Source organism: Salvelinus sp. IW2-2015, linkage group LG26, assembly GCF_002910315.2.
Source record: "Salvelinus sp. IW2-2015 linkage group LG26, ASM291031v2, whole genome shotgun sequence".
NCBI classification, from domain to species: Eukaryota; Metazoa; Chordata; class Actinopteri; order Salmoniformes; family Salmonidae; genus Salvelinus; species Salvelinus sp. IW2-2015.
The window spans coordinates 15280199-15297495 of NC_036866.1; the positions used below are offsets into that span (position 1 = coordinate 15280199).

The 17297-nt window shown below is 39.4% G+C and overlaps 2 protein-coding genes across 2 annotated transcripts; both read right to left on the minus strand.

Annotated features, from left to right (window-relative positions):
* Positions 1 to 2456: 2456 nt before the first annotated feature.
* On the minus strand, positions 2457 to 3405 carry LOC111953100 (mesoderm posterior protein 2-like). The gene has a single exon (XM_023972199.1). The coding sequence runs from the start codon at positions 3354 to 3356 to the stop codon at positions 2598 to 2600; it is 759 nt and encodes a 252-aa protein (XP_023827967.1). The 5' UTR covers positions 3357 to 3405; the 3' UTR covers positions 2457 to 2597.
* A 3134-nt stretch (positions 3406 to 6539) lies between these two features.
* On the minus strand, positions 6540 to 14002 carry LOC111952714 (uncharacterized). The gene is made up of 2 exons (XM_070435015.1): positions 13192 to 14002; positions 6540 to 6716 (listed from the first exon to the last, which is right to left on the minus strand). The coding sequence occupies exons 1-2, from the start codon at positions 13984 to 13986 to the stop codon at positions 6540 to 6542; spliced, it is 972 nt and encodes a 323-aa protein (XP_070291116.1). The 5' UTR covers positions 13987 to 14002.
* Between the last annotated feature and the right edge of the window lie 3295 nt (positions 14003 to 17297).

Below are 17297 nucleotides of genomic sequence, written 5' to 3' on the forward strand. Positions count from 1 at the left end.
AATAACACCTGGAAATGGTAAAGACAGTTACAATAGAGCTCGCCAGTTTATAGTCCTTAAAAACGGAACTGCGTTACCTCTGGTTCGTTCAGCCATTCCTATGGGGAAAATGAATGGGGAAAGAATAGGGTTTGGGGATAAACTTAAAAAATAAGGCCTGAGGTTAACACAGGTTTTGGAGATCTTATATGTTTTGTTCTATGAGATAATATCAGTCAGTTAACATTACCTTTATGAATTATGAAGCCTTTATTTGCTTAGTTTTTTTTATTACATAAATTCTTCACAATTCACAAAAAGTAATGTTAACTGATGAATATTATCTCATAGAACAAAACGTATAAGATCTCCTAAGCCTGTCTTTACCCCAGACCTTATTTTTGGCGTTTATCCAAAAACCCTACAAAAACTCCATTAATTTCCCCATAGGCTTTGTTCAATGAACCATGGCGGAGTTCAGTGCCTATAAAAAGACACATTACAGAATGTCACCTTTTATTTGAGGGCATTTTCRTATCTGTTTTAACGTTTAGAAATGTAAAGCACTTTATGTATCTAGTCCCCCYACTTGAAGGTGTCATAAATATTTGGACAACTTCCCTTATAGTATATTACATTTAGTCAAAAGTTTAGTATTTGGTCCCGTGTTCCTAGCATGCATTTACAGTTTGTTTTGGTTGTATTTTGGGTTTTTCTTTTGCCCAGGATAAATGAATGGTAGATTGTCACTTTTATTGTACATGAAACACTTCTACATTAATCGGATAATCATGAATGAATTGTGAATAATGAAAAAAGTTAGAAAGTTAGAGGCATAAATGTCATACTCCACAAAAAATGCTACCTCCCCTGTTATTGGTAATGGTGAGAGGTTAGCGTGTTTTGGAGGCATGATCTTTGGGAATTTGTAACTTTCTCACTCATCATTATTTACAATTCATTCATGATTCTCAGTAATCATGGTAGCATCCACATTGATATAGAAGTGTTCAGAAAGATATTCTATTCTTATTTACAATAAAAGTGACTCCAAAACGACACATGATTTACCATTAATTTATTTTGTGCACTACATTATCCAAAAAGAGTTACAGGCTTGATATAGTCATTGGGTGCTAAGTATATGGGACCAAATACTAAACCTTTCACTAAATGTTATACACTATAAGTTAATTTGTCCAAATACTTATGACACCTTAACATTTTGGAACTAGATACTGTACATATAGTACATTCATTTMTAATCTGTAAAACAGATATGTATGAAAGTACCCTCAAATATAATGTGACATTCTGTACTGTCGCCTCATATTTAACATTTGATCTCAAATACAAAATGCTGGAGTATAKAGCCAAATAAATACATAGGCAAGTGTATATTATCCTACTGTGTAATGTGTGTGCAATTCATGTAGGATTATGTGAGATTGGTGGCCTAATGTGTGACATAGTTACAACGTTGTCAAATGTTTATCCTCATCAGTTTCATAAAGATTCAGTAGTTTACAAGTGGTAAAAAAATAACGCTTTCTGGGTTATGAATATATCTTTAGCTAGTCTGGCTAACACCTAACTTTCTGGGTTATGAATATATCCTTAGCTAGTCTGGCTAACACCCTAACTTTCTGGTATGAATAATTCCTTAACTAGTCTGGCTAACAACCTTTCTGGGTTATGAATATATCTTAGCTAGTCTGGCTAACACCAACTTTCTGGGTTATGAAATATATCCTTAGCTAGTCTGGCTAACACCTAACTTTCTGGGTTATGAATATATCCTTAGCTAGTCTGGCTAACACCTAACTTTCTGGTTATGAATATACTTAGCTAGTCTGGCTAACACCTAACTTTCTGGGTTATGAATATACTTTAGCTAGTCTGGCTAACACCTAACTTTCTGGGTTATGAATATATCCTTAGCTAGTCTGGCTAAACACTAACTTTCTGGGTTATGAATATATCCTTAGCTAGTCTGGCTAACACCTAACTTTCTGGGTTATGAATATTCCTTAACTAGTCTGGCTAAACAACTAACTTTCTGGTATATGAATATATCCTTAGCTAGTCTGGCTAACACCTAACTTTCTGGGTTATGAATATATCCTTAGCTAGTCCTGGCTAACACCTAACTTGAAGTCCTCCTGTCACAGCTTTCCCTGCAATATGAGTCACGTGAGCCGCGTCAGCCAGGCTAATCCTTAGTTATGATGAATGTAAAACAGTCAGTTGTAGGCTACTAATCTCATTAAGGTAGCCTACTTTAAGTAATAGGCTACAAAATCAAAGGATATATTTCACAAATTGCCAAAAACATGATAGGTAATTGATTAATTAAATAAATAAAATACACAAAGCAATATTACTCTCAACATTAGTTTTATTAAAACCTAATCCAAGACATAAATACAATTTAGGAAAAATATAATCTGATAAATAGCTACATACAAATCATCTCTCTTCGAAACAATCAGAATTGTGTCACAGCTTAGATATTTAGGGGATCTTTTGTCCAATGTCTCTGATTTGATCTTCTTCTGGTGCATTCACCCAACAACCGCTTAAATCAGCATTRGAAATAGGCAAAATAAACTAGCTTGTCACTGGAAAACTTGGTTGTGATATATGGACATGTCCTGATAGGAGACATCTGGCATTAGGTAGTCTGTTTCCATGTGTGGCTCTGTGTTGTTGGTATATGATGTGGCCAGTGGCAGACAGTATTGATTATTGCTCTGGATGTTGCCCTGCAGTATCTCTTGACACCCCTGTCCAGACATGGAGCTGCCCTGGGGGCATTGTGGCATATCTTGTGAGTACTGGCATGGTGTGAAATAMATTTTTCTTTTCAGACATGGGGTATCCTCGCTGAGTCCCAGCTGGGCAGACAGGTGGGAGATGTAGCTGATGGTGATGCGCAGCGTCTCGATCTTGGTCAGAGTCTGTTCAGGAGGAGCCACAGAGGGGGGCAGGTAGGTCCTGAGGTGGTGGAGGGCTTTGGTCAGGTCTCTCATCCTCAGCTTCTCCCTCTCGCTGGCGCTCTCCCGCTTCTTCCCAGGGAACTTTGACCTAGACCGTCTCTTCTCCTGAGCTGGGAGTTCTTCTTTCCACTGTCTTTTGGCAGCTTGGCTGATGCAGCTTAAAGGGTTCGCAGCCTCCTTCTCCTGAACAACTCCCCACTGGAAACAAGGGGGAGAGAAGCAGCAGGAGTCAATGGAGGAGGCAGGCGATAGGCTACTACAGGCACTGTAGTAACCAGGGTCTAAGGTGGGACAACCAGGCTCCAGCAAGGCATCACCGTCCAGCAGATGATCTCCAGCCTGAAGAAGCAAGAGTTTGGAGAATGCAGCCGTGTCCATGACTGCAGTGTTTCTGAGCAGCAGGGATCTTCAGTTCAGTCAGTCCTTGAAGAAGTTGTGAGGAGTACTGGGGCACCTCAGAGCTGCTCCCCAATTTATCCTGCAGACAGAGGTGTGATGTGTCACCTTCAATGGTCCCTTCAGGATGCCTGGACTACAAAGTGCCCGAGGAGAGATCACACTAGAGGCAGGGGGTCCCTGGGAAACACATTTTCCTAGAGCCAGGTGTGAGGTAGCCGGCAGATTAGAATTAAGTCTGCATCAAGTTAAATAATTCATAGTGGGAGCGATTGTTGTATTGAACAATTCACTAAGTTTGGCAGTAATGGATAGGATTGTATTGATTAATTTTGAATATGGGTAATATTTTGCAAATAACATTTTCATATTTGTTTTTTGGAATGCAGATTATGCAAATAATTATAAACACCCAAAGTCTATCCAATTCTATTTCTACAAAACTGGAATAGTTTAGCAGAATCTCATCATTCTCCATGACCAATACTCCTAGGGCTCTCAACAGCCCTCAGTAGTAAAAGAAGTGTGCCAGCTGTAATGTGTGAAGAGGTCACACCTCGCCTCTGTTTAGACAAGCTCCTACACTGCCTTGAGAAATAGAGGTAGAGCTGTTTTGTCTATAATTTACTATTAATATTGAGAGAAAAAAATCTCCCTTCATGCATACTAGGCCTACATTTAATGTCATATCACAAATGATGGTGAGACGTTGTTATTCTGACAAGATCAAGGCGATGACCGTCTATGCGAGTGAATTAGTCACCGGATGCAAAAAGAGGCCCAATTGTCTGGGATATATCAATGTGATATCACACGTGGATGAAAACTACTCTGTAGTAATTGTTTTGTATACAATAATAATTGTAATAATAACTAATAATAACTTTAGATTTGGAAAGAGTAATTGTATTATAAACCATCTCTAACACCTTTTTCATATTAATAAACCCTGTGAACAGAAATAACGTTGTGTTTTTGTGGTTTTAGCTGTTCTTCTGGCCCTGAGGTGTTATGTGACACCTCAACCTTTCTCAGCCCTGGCCATGTGGATTACAGTGGTTGTGGAACTGGTCATAAGAGAATGTTCCCACAGAAGAGAGTGTCACATTTAACCCCTTTCCTCATAGGTGTAGAGCTGTGATGATGAGACTCAGAACATGGCCAGAACACACACACACACTTTTAAAAAGTGTCTCACAGCAACACAACCAATGGTTCTAATTCATTTCTACAGTGACTAAAAATACACTGAGTATATCAAACATTAGGAACACCTTCCTCATATTGAGTTGCACCAAGTAGCGGTGTGTGTGGGTAAAATCACTGGGGAAAGCAAGAAAGGGAAAAAAATGTGCGTTGTTTGCTGTATAACCTGTTACTTCATACTGTATGCCTTGCCACTGTGATATATAGGKYTAAGGCCAAGACAATAACAAGACACAGTGGCAGAATAAACTCATTCATATGTTTGTTTCATCACAAAACCGTAGAGCARCATCTGTCCGGTGAAGTCCACAAATCCTATTGCATGTGTCAAACAGTTACATGACCTACAGCATGGTMAAGAAAGTTAATGTTTCCAACATTTTCGGAYGACTAAACAACTACTGATTTAGAGTTACTGCAAGTCGCGAAGAAAACAGGTGCTGCATCCACTATTCCATCACTGTTTCAACTTCAACATTTCAACATGATCTAATCACCAATGCTTTGTCTAATACAGTGACAACTAAAAGATACCAAAAACGATTTAGTCCAATCAGTAAGCTAAATATGATGTGTCTGTCCATGGTACTGATTTCTCTCTGTGTGTGCGTGCATGCAAATAKAAAAAGCATGTTGACTCACACTACTTGTAGAGAAATGAGTAGTGTGAGTCTTTCATGTTGCTAAACGGTCTATGACTCTGTAATACAGTTAGCGACGATTGTAGCATGTAAATCTTGGTGGGGCAAAAGAAAAGATGTGGGATGCATGCCAGCAAAGGCCCAACACAACACTAAACAATACATTAATTGCACTATAACAGTGACAAACGGTGCCCACAAACGGCCTACATAAAGCTGTCCCAACAGCAGTCCCAATATCTTACCACTGCTACACCTGGCTATCAGCGGAGCCTTGTCTGRCAGTGAAACAGTTAATTTAGCCTAATTTACTGCCTTTTTAAAAAACATAGCTGATATGGCTGACTTTTTTAAACAAATGTGGTTTCTAATGCCAATTGAGRTAGTGTCACGCCCTGACCTTAGTTATCTATGTTTTCTTTATTATTTTGGTTAGGTCAGGGTGTGACTAGGGTGGGTATGCTAGTTTTGTCTTGTCTAGGGTTTTTGTATATCTAGGGGTTTTGTAGGTCTAGGTATATATATGTCTATGGTGGCCTGATATGGTTCCCAATCAGAGGCAGCTGTTTATCGTTGTCTCTGATTGGGAACCATATTTAGKTAGCCATTTTCCCTTGGGTATTTGTGGGTTCTTGTCTATGTGTAGTTGCCTGTTCAGCACTCATTTGTATAGCTTCATGGTTCGTTTTGTTCAGTGTTCATTCTTAGAATAAAGAAGAATGTACGCATACCACGCTGCGCCTTGGTCTCCTCCTTTTGACGGCCGTGACAGAAGAACCCACCATAAAAGGAMCAAGCACCGTGTTAAGGAGGAATGGACCTGGGAGGAGATTTTGGACGCAGGCTGGGGAGTATCGCCTTCCGAGGGAGGAAATAGAGGCAGCTAAAGCGGAACGGCGATATTACGAGGAGAAATACCAACGAGGTAGGCCACAGAAACCCCAAGAAGTTTTTTTGGGGGGGCACCTAGAGCCAGTCAGGGAGTCGGATGAGGAGTTCGACGCACGATTCTGGAGAGAGGTGCTAGCATGGAGAGCGCTGCAGAGCGGGCATACTGGGGAGTGTGTGACTGGTCAGACACCGTGTTACGCAGTGATGTGCACGGTGTCTCCAGTTTGCATTCATAGCCCGGTGCGCTCTATTCCAGCTCTTCGCACTTGCYGGGTTCAAGTGAGCATTCAGCCAGGACGCATTGTGCCAGCTATACACTCAAGATCTCCAGTGTGCCTCCACAGTCCAGTACGTCCTGTGCCTCCTCTCCGCACTCGCCCTGAGGTGCGTGTCCTCAGCCCGGTACCACCAGTTCCGGCACCACGCATCAGGCCTCCAGTGCGCTTCCACGGTCCAGTATGGCCTGTGCCTCTTCCCCGCACTCGCCCTGAGGGGTCTCCAGCGAGGGTCTCCGATCCGGGGCCTCCAGCGAGGGTCTCCGATCCGGGGCCTCCGGCGATGATCCGCAGTCCAGAGCCTCCGGCGATGATTTCACTGTCCGGATCTACAAAGGCAGAGGGTTCAGTGTAAAGAGGGGGGGGGGGGGGGTCCAGAACCAGAGCCGCCACCGAGGGTAGATGCCACCCGGACCCTCCCCTATAAGTTCAGGTTTGCGGTCGGGAGATGCGCCAGGACCATTCACAGCTGAGCTCACTCAGTTCAGGTCAACGCTGATTGGCTCTTATTATTATATTATTTTTATCAAGGGAGGCCAAAGGCTCTCTGGTTTCCCTTGCATTCAGTGCTACAGGCGACAACAATGTCATACTCTTTTTGACCAGACAGCATCAGATAGATGCTTTCTCTGGTGATACATTCAACCTGTTGCGAATTGAAGGACATTAAACACAGAGAGACGAAAGACACACTATTTTGTGGAAGCCTGGCTTCCCTTGGTATCCATGAATACATGCCACTGGTTGCACCGCCCCACCCCCCAACTTTTGCCCTCAAAACASTCTGAATTCATCAGGGCATGGTGTTCCACAGGGATGCTGGCCCATGTTGACTCCAATGCTTCCCAAGTTGTGTCAAATTGAATTGATGCCCTTTAGGTGGTCGACCATACTTGACACGCACAGAAAACTGTTGAGTATGGAAAAACCCAGCAGTGTTGCAGTTCTTGACACAAATCGGTGCTCCTGGCACCTACTACCATACCCCGTTCAAAGGCACTTAAATCTTTTGTCTTGCCCATTCACCCTCTGAATGGCACACATACACATTCCATGTCTCAATTGCCTCAAGGCTTAAAAATTATTCTTTATCCTGTCTCCTCCCCTTCATCTACATTGATTGAAGTGCATTTAACAGGTGAGATCAATAAGGGATCATAGCTTTCACCTGGAWTCACCTGGTCAGTCYATGTCACGGAAAGAGCAGGTGTTCTTAATGTAGAGTCACATTTGTTGAAAGTAAGGAGTAGGGGTAGAATTAATTAGTTGAGCGTCTACTAACTGATTTTTCTGGTTTTCTTAAAGAGACGTGGTGTGTGAGGAGACATCGCTGTGGCACGGACAGAACTGACATATGCAGGGATGGACAGGTCAGAAGGTAACATGTCCATGTCTTCTCCTAAACTCAGCCTAACCTCTGAATCTGACCCCTCTGAATGTATTCAAAAATTATTCTTATCTGTGTTTAGCTACTGGGTAGTTTATTGATGTTAATGAACACAAAATATGAGCCGTAATCCTTTGCCATGACTTTGTATCATGTAGTATTTTGTTGGTTACTATTTCTAACTGTGTCATAACTCTTGCTTTGTATATTCTACTTTTCTCAACTCTAAAGGAGATTTGTAACATATGTGATTAATGTCCCTTAAACCAAAATAAGGGATAAGGATAAGGAAAATATTGCAGTCTTTAGGATCAAAGGTTGATTAGCAAATTAATATGAACTACTTTCATTCCCAGCCTGCATGCTGGATTGTTTATTTACAACGTAAGTCTAAATCTTTGCTTTTGCCTGTGTGTATTGGTGTATTGAGCTTGCCATTAACACATCAAATGCCCTTGGTAAGCTGATGAAACAGGCGCTTATTTTTAATTCCCCAGATATCCAACACCTCACATCCCCAGTGACACGCATATCCTAACTCATCCTCTCTCACATTAGGGGATAGTTAAGGTTGGTTAAAACCAGGGATCATACCTTCTCTCCAGACTGAGAGGTGCCAACACAGAGGATTAGAAATCTCTCTGGGGCTTGATACACAGTTGATACACAGTTGATACATAGTTRATACATAGTASATACATAGCTGATAGATAGTTGATAGATAGTTGATACATAGTTGAAACATAGCTTTAAATGTTTTATTTAACCTTCATTTAACTAGGCAAGTCAGTTAAGAACAAATTCTTATTCATAGCTGATACATAGTTGATACATATGCTGATAGATAGTTGATTCATAGCTGATAGATAGTTTATACATAGCTGATAGATAGTTGATACATAGCTGATAGATAGTTGATACATAGCTGATAGATAGTTTGATACATAGTTGATAGATAGTTGATACATAGCTGATAGATAGTTGATACATATCTGATAGATAGTTGATACATAGCTTGATATGATAGTTATACATAGCTGATAGATAGTTGATACATAGCTGATAGATAGTTTGATACATAGCTGATACATAGTTGATTTCATAGCTGATATATAGTTGATACATAGCTGATAGATAGTTGATTCATAGCTGATACATAGTTGATACATAGCTGATAGATAGTTGATACATAGCTGATAGATAGTTGATTCATAGCTATACATAGTTGATTCATAGCTGATAGATAGTTGATACATAGCTGATAGATAGTTGATACATAGCTGATAGATAGTTGATTCATAGCTGATACATAGTTGATTCATAGCTGATACATAGTTGATACATAGCTGATAGATAGTTGATACATAGCTGATAGATAGTTGATTCATAGCTGATAGATAGTTGATACATAGCTGATAGATAGTTGATACATAGCTGATAGATAGTTGATACATAACTGATAGATAGTTGATACATAGCTGATAGATAGTTGATTCATAGCTGATAGATAGTTTATACATAGCTGATAGATAGTTGATTCATAGCTGATAGATAGTTATACATAGCTGATAGATAGTTGATTCATAGCTGATAGATAGTTATACATAGCTGATAGATAGTTGATACATAGCTGATGATATTATACAGCGATAGATAGTGATTCATAGCTGATAGATAGTTGATACATAGCTGATAGATAGTTGATACATAGCTGATAGATAGTTGATACATAACTGATAGATAGTTGATACATAGCTGATAGATAGTTGATTCATAGCTGATAGATTAGTTTATACATAGCTGATAGATAGTTGATTCATAGCTGATAGATAGTTTATACATAGCTGATAGATAGTTGATTCATAGCTGATAGATAGTTTTATACATAGCTGATAGATAGTTGATACATAGCTGATAGATAGTTTATACATAGCTGATAGATAGTTGATACATAGCTGATAGATAGTTGATTCATAGCTGATACATAGTTGATTCATAGCTGATACATAGTTGATACATAGCTATAGATAGTTGATACATAGCTGATAGATAGTTGATCATAGCTGATAGATAGTTGATACATAGCTGATAGATAGTTGATACATAGCTGATAGATAGTGATAATAACTGATAGATAGTTGATACATAGCGATAGATAGTTGATCATAGCTGATAGATAGTTTATTACATAGCTGATAGATAGTTGATTCATAGCTGATAGATAGTTATACATAGCTGATAGATAGTTGATTCATAGCTGATAGATAGTTTATACATAGCTGATAGATAGTTGATACATAGCTGATAGATAGTTTATACATAGCTGATAGATAGTTGATACATAGCTGATAGATAGTTGATTCATAGCTGATAGATAGTTGATACATAGCTGATAGATAGTTGATACATAGCTGATACATAGTTGATTCATAGCTGATAGATAGTTGATTCATAGCTGATACATAGTTGATTCATAGCTGATACATAGTTGATACATAGCTGATAGATAGTTGATACATAGCTGATAGATAGTTGATCATAGCTGATACATAGTTGATTCATAGCTGATAGATAGTTGATACATAGCTGATAGATAGTCATAGCTGATAGATAGTTGATTCATAGTGATAGATAGTTGATACATAGCTGTAGATAGTTGATACATAGCTGATAGATAATGTGATTCATAGCTGATAATAGTTGATTCATAGCTGATAGATAGTTGAACATAGCTGATAGATAGTTGATACATAGCTGATAGATAGTTGATTCATAGCTGATACATAGTGTGATACATAGCTGATAGATAGTTGATACATAGCTGATAGATAGTTGATTCATAGCTGATAGATAGTTGATACATAGTTGATAGATAGTTGATACATAGCTGATAGATAGTTGATACATAGCTGATAGATAGTTGATTCATAGCTGATAGATAGTTGATACATAGCTGATAGATAGTTGATACATAGCTGATAGATTAGTTGATTCATAGCTGATAATAGTTGATTCATAGCTGATAGATAGTTGATACATAGCTGATAGATAGTTGATACATAGCTGATAGATAGTTGATTCATAGCTGATAGATAGTGATACATAGCTGATAGATAGTTGATACATAGCTGATAGATAGTTGATTCATAGCTGATAGATAGTTGATTCATAGCTGATAGATAGTTGATTCATAGCTGATAGATAGTTGATTACATAGCTGATAGATAGTTGATTCATAGCTGATAGATAGTTGATACATAGCTGATAGATAGTTGATTCATAGCTGATAGATAGTTGATCATTAGCTGATAGATAGTTGATACATAGCTGATAGATAGTTGATACATAGCTGATAGATAGTTGATTCATAGCTGATAGATAGTTGATTCATAGCTGATAGATAGTTGATACATAGCTGATAGATAGTTGATTCATAGCTGATAGATAGTTGATACATAGCTGATAGATAGTTGATTCATAGCTGATAGATAGTTGATTCATAGCTGATAGATAGTTGATACATAGGCTGATAGATAGTTGATTCATAGCTGATAGATAGTTGATTCATAGCTGATAGATAGTTGATACATAGCTGATAGATAGTTATACATAACTGATAGATAGTTGATACATAGCTGATGGATAGATACCACCCTGCATACCACTGTTGGCTTGCCTTCTGAAGCTAAGCAGGGTTGGTCCTGGTCAGCCCTGGATGGGAGACCAGGTGCTGCTGGAAGTGGTGTTGGAGGGCCAGTAGGAGGCACTCTTTCCTCTGGTCTAAACAAAGATCCCAATGCCCCAGGGCAGTGATTGGGACACTGCTCTGTGTAGGGTGCCATCTTTCGGATGGACGTTAAACGGGTGTCCTGACTCTCTGAGGTCATTAAAGATCCCATGGCACTTATCGTAAGAGTAGGGGTGTTAACCCCGGTGTCCTGGCTAAATTCCCAATCTGGCCCTCAACCATCACGGTCACCTAATAATCCCCAGTTTACAATTGGCTCATTCATCCCCCTCCTCCCCCTGTAACTATCCCCAGGTCGTGCTGCAAATGAGAACGTGTTCTCAGTCAACTTACCTGGGAAAATAACGGTAAAATAAAAATATAAAAAAATAGTGATACATAGGCTGCAGTGTGTGTGTTTAGTTTAGTTTATTAAGATCCTCATTAGCTACTAATCTTCCTGGGATCCACATAACAAATACAAATACATGATAAAGTACAGAACAGACAAGAACAACATCAGATATTACATTCAATTCAATATAAATGTGTGTGTGTGTGTGTGTGTGTGTGTGTGTGTGTCTTTGAGTCTCTGTTGTGTCTGTGTGTGGATCTGAAGTGCAGCCACTGCCAGGCTCTGCCACACTGTGGCATACTGATCACGATAGAGGTCATTAGAATGTTAATGTCAGAGAGGAGTGTGGAGTCTGGCATATAGCTTCTCTGTGAAAACGTAACTGTGCTCTAAAGTTAAGAAGATTTTGTGGTTATGTACAATAGACATGTTTGTGCTCTGGTTCATGCCCTGTGTTTCATAGTCATGCTAAGTTGTGTGTGAATCTTTTTCTATGTGTTTACTGATACGGCTGACTGTAGGCTTCCTGTATTTCATATAATACTCGTTTTAATATTGACCAACAGAGGGTTCTCTTTTATTGAATTGATCTTGCTGTGTAAATGTTGGCTGGCAGCCTGACTGTGTTTGCATTTATTCTTATAATGGACTTATAATACTGCCATGCTCAAGAATGACTGTGTTTCATAATCACAAAAAGCATATGGGCGGTGTGAACTGACTTACATGATAGACGTAAAATTGTCTAGACAGAATAGCACAGTATATATCATTAATATTTCAATACTGTTACTTAGTACTTTACTTGCAAACAATACTACATTACTTTAAATACAGGTCAGGAACAACCAAAGACACAGTTAAGTAGTTAGTTAATATTTTATTATAAATATTAGAATACGTTTTGTATTTACAATGATCGTTGTATGAAATATAGAATTTGAAAGTAAAATAAATGAGTTATATTAACATATAATGACTCTGTAAATCGAAGTAAAAGTTAATTGACTGGACACTAGATTCTCTTGATGAGGACATCTGTTACATCCAGAAGTCTTGAGCAATGTTTTGATAATGGTCATCTTTGCTGTATACCTAAAGAAAAAAAATTGTAATTAGTTTACTGGTTCAAATAGGATGTCTAATTCCATTGAATATGGGACATCATCAAACTGGAACACTGCAGTGAATAATCACTGGTAGTACAGAGACAAAATCCACTGTATCACTCACCATATAAATGGACAATTATTTAAACACCTAGTTGTAACTTACACGTATATTGAATCTGTGCTTTATTTAAATGTGTAGTGGATGGATAATCAGTGTACATACCGGACTTGACTGTGCAGTCTCTGCATACACCGGCGATTCCAACAGAGAATCCATACTTGAGTTGATAACGTCGTCATAAGCACACATCTCACTGCTGATTGGGTGTCTCTCCATCCCAGTCGTATTGTGTAGTGGGTACGTGGACGTGGCTGTGTGGTGGAGGGTCTGGTGCTGCCCTGCAAGTCTCCCTATCTCTTCCTCCTCTCCCCAACAGTTCCCTGAGGAGGAGGGGTTGAACTGGCACACCTCTTGTTGAGGTGATATGTGGTGTCCTGATGCGTTGAGGTTCAGCTCCTTCCTCTGGCACAGAGCCTCCTCGCTGAGTCCCAGCTGGGCAGACAGGTGGGAGATGTAGCTGATGGTGAGGCGCAGCGTCTCGATCTTGGTCAGAGTCTGTTCAGGAGGAGCCACAGAGGGGGGCAGGTAGGTTCTGAGGTGGTGGAGGGCTTTGGTCAGGTCTCTCATCCTCAGCTTCTCTTTCTCGCTGGCACTCTGTCTCTGCTTGCTGGGGTTCTTGGAGCAGTTCTTTCTAATCCTCCCTCCAGAGAGTCTTCCTTCGTTGCTGGAGGACGGGGAAGCGGATGCCTTGGCTCCCCCAGAGTATGTTGACCTGTGAGGTCCTGTGGCGGTCCCCCGAGGTAGCCAGGAGAGGGAGAAGTCCATGCAGGAGGTCGGGGAGATGATACAGGTCTCTGGGGAAGAGAGGTTATAGATCTCAGAGTCTGAACTGGGATAACTCCAGTGGTACTGCACACCAACACCATAGTTGCTGAGTAGAGGAGCAGAGATATCCATGCTGTGTCCTGTATGTTGAGCAGTAGGACTGAACTGAAGAGCTTGGCCTGTGGGCTGGTCATTCGGAGAGCCTTGGTTTTATGCAGGAGTCTGAGGTGTGAAGTGACACCTCTACAGACCCTCTCAGACCATCATCATGGCCTCCCAGAGCTCCTGGACAGAGAGAGTCGCCACCAGCAGTCCTCTGCTGGGAAAAAATACAACTAATGCTGCTCAGAGAGTGACGTGTCACATTTGACCCCTCACCAAAACAATAAACAATTTCTCTCTTATAATGTTTTTACCATTGTGGCCTCCATAGTCATCTGTCTTTGTCCCTCATGAGTTACATCAGCTAATCAGCTAATGATTTGAATAACACCACTGTTAATATTCTTTCATTCAGACCGTAGTGGTTCAGAGGCTGAATATTCTGATTGACTGCTTTAATTTTTCTCAAACACATTTTATACCTCCAAACACATTTTGAAAATGATATCCATTTGTGTGCGTAAAGACAAATTATTAAAAAGACTACAATTAAATWAAATATTATTTAAAATTTGTATTAATTGTTTAATATAGGTACAGTGCCTTCAGAAAGTATCCACACCCCTTGACTTTTCCAMATTTTTKAATTTAAAATGAATTACATATTTATTTATTTTGTCAMTGGCCTACACCCAATACCCCATGATTAATTATGTTTTTTCGAAAACTTTTACTAATTAAGTACAAATTTAAAGCTGAAATGTCTTGAGTCAATAAGTATTCAACCCCTTTGTTTGGCAAGCCTAAATAAGTTCAAGAGTAAACATGTGCTTAACAACTCACATAATAACTTGYATGGACTCACTCTATGTGCAATAATAGTGATTAACATTATTTTGTAATGACTACTACTCTGTACCCCACACATACATTTACAGTATATGCAAGGTCCCTCAGTCGAGCAATGAATTTAAAACAGAGATTCAACTACAAAGACCAGGGAGGTTTTCCAATGCCTCAAAAAGGAGGGTAGCTATTGGTAGATGGGTAAAAAAATTWAACTGACATTAAATATCTCTTTGAGCATGGTGAAGTTATTAATTACACTTTAGATGGTGTATCAATACACCCAGTCACTACAAAGAYACAGTAGTCCTTCCTAACTCAGTTGCCGGAGAGGAAGGAAACCGCTCAGGGATTTCACCATGAGGCCAATAGTGACTTTAAAACTGTTACAGAGTTTAATGGCTGTGATAGGACAACAACATTGTCGTTACACCACAACACTAACCTAATTGACAGAGTGAAAAGGAAGCCTGTACAGAATTTAAATATTCCAAAACATGCATCCTGTTTGCAACAAGGCACTAAAGTAATACTGCAGAAAATGTGGCAAAGCAATTCACTTTTTGTCCTGTATACAAAGTGTTATGTTTGGGCCAAATCCAATACAACACATTACTGAGTACCACTCTCCATATTTTCAATAATAGTGATGGCTGCATCATGTTATGGGAAGGCTTGTAATCATTAAGGACTGGGGAGTTTTTCAGGAAAAAAAAAATGGAATGGAGCTAAGCACAGGAAAAATCCTAGAGGAAAACCTTGGGACCACGCAGCCGTCATACTGCTCAGGAAGGAGACGTGTTCTSTCTCCTAGAGATGAATGTACTTTGGTGCGAAAAGTGCAAATCAATCCCAGAACAACAGCAAAGGACCTTGTGAAGCTGCTGGAGGAAACAGGTACAAAAGTATCTATATCCACAGTAAAACGAGTCCTATATCGACATAATCTGAAATGTCGCTCAGCAAGGAAGAAGCCACTGCTCCAAAACCGTATAAAAAACCAGACTACGGTTTGCAACTGGACACGGGGACAAAGATCGTACTTTTTTCATCAGACCAAATGTCCTCTGGTCTGATGAAACAAAAATAGAACTGTTTGGCCATAATGACCATCAGTATGTTTGGAGGGAAAAGGGGAGGCTTGCAACCCGAAGAACACACCTCAAACGTGAGCGCGGGGGTGGCAGCATCATGTTGTGGGGGTTCTTTGCTGCAGGAGAGACTGGTGCACTTCACAAAATAGATGGCATCATGAGGTAGGAAAATGATGTGGATATATTGAAGCAACATCTCAAGACATCAGTCAGGAAGTTAAAGCTTGGTCGGAAATGGGCCTTCCAAATGGACAATGACCCCAAGCATACTTCCAAAGTTCGGGCAAAATGGCTTAAGGACAACAAAGTCAAGGTATTGGAGTGGCCATCACAAAGCCCTGACCTCAGTCCTATAGAAAATTTGTGGGCAGAACTGAAAAAGCGTGTGTGAGCAAGGAGACCTACAAACCTGACTCAGTTACACCAGCTCTGTCAGGTTAAGTTAAACATTTTAAAGGCAATGCTACCAAATACTAATTGAGTGTATGTAAACTTCTGACCCACTGGGAATGTGATGAAAGAAATAAAAGCTGAAATAAATCATTCCCTCTACTATTATTCTGACATGTCACATTCTTAAAATAAAGTGGTTATCCTAACTGACCTAAAACAGGGAATTTTTACTAGAATWAAATTTCAGGAATTGTGAAAAAGTGAGTTTAAATTTATGGTGTAATGTTAACTTCTGACTTCAACTGTATATATATATATATTAAAGGTTTGGAGAGCCTTTACCCACGAAATACTGTATATTGATGAATAAAAAAATACAGTGGTTTTATTAATCCTGAAAGTTGTCATATTTAAGTCCATGAAATATTGAAAGGTGGGAAAAAAGTGTACAATAGGGGTTAAACAATAATCCTATAACTCTACCCTAATTCTCAGTAATAATGGAACTGTATGACAACGATCCAGTCATCGTGAACTGTGCGCCAGGCTCCAGGTTTAACCTGCTACGTGTGGTCTGAGTTCCATAATGATTCAAATAGGCTACATGTCCCAAAGTATTGCTCAAAGTTGACTAATATGGTCCACTAATGCTAACGACCCTCGGTAACAATTTACAAGGACGTGACAGAGGAAAGTAACTTAAACGGAATGGAATAATGCAAAAATACATGAATGTGGCTATTACTCACGGTGGCTCCCGATAGTGGCTAATATTTAACATATTTAATGATACAAAAGATATTTAATGATATAAATTGTAAAATAAACTGGAGAAAAGCCCGGGCATATAATCAAAACGTTCTTAAGCGCATACATCAACTCGACAGGTTCAGTCTTACAGAAGCCTATAGCTTGGTCTCCAAATTTCATCCACACAAATTATGAGGGCACACAATTAGAAATCTAAATAACATAAGTATATTTATAGACTATTTCACTGTGGAAAAG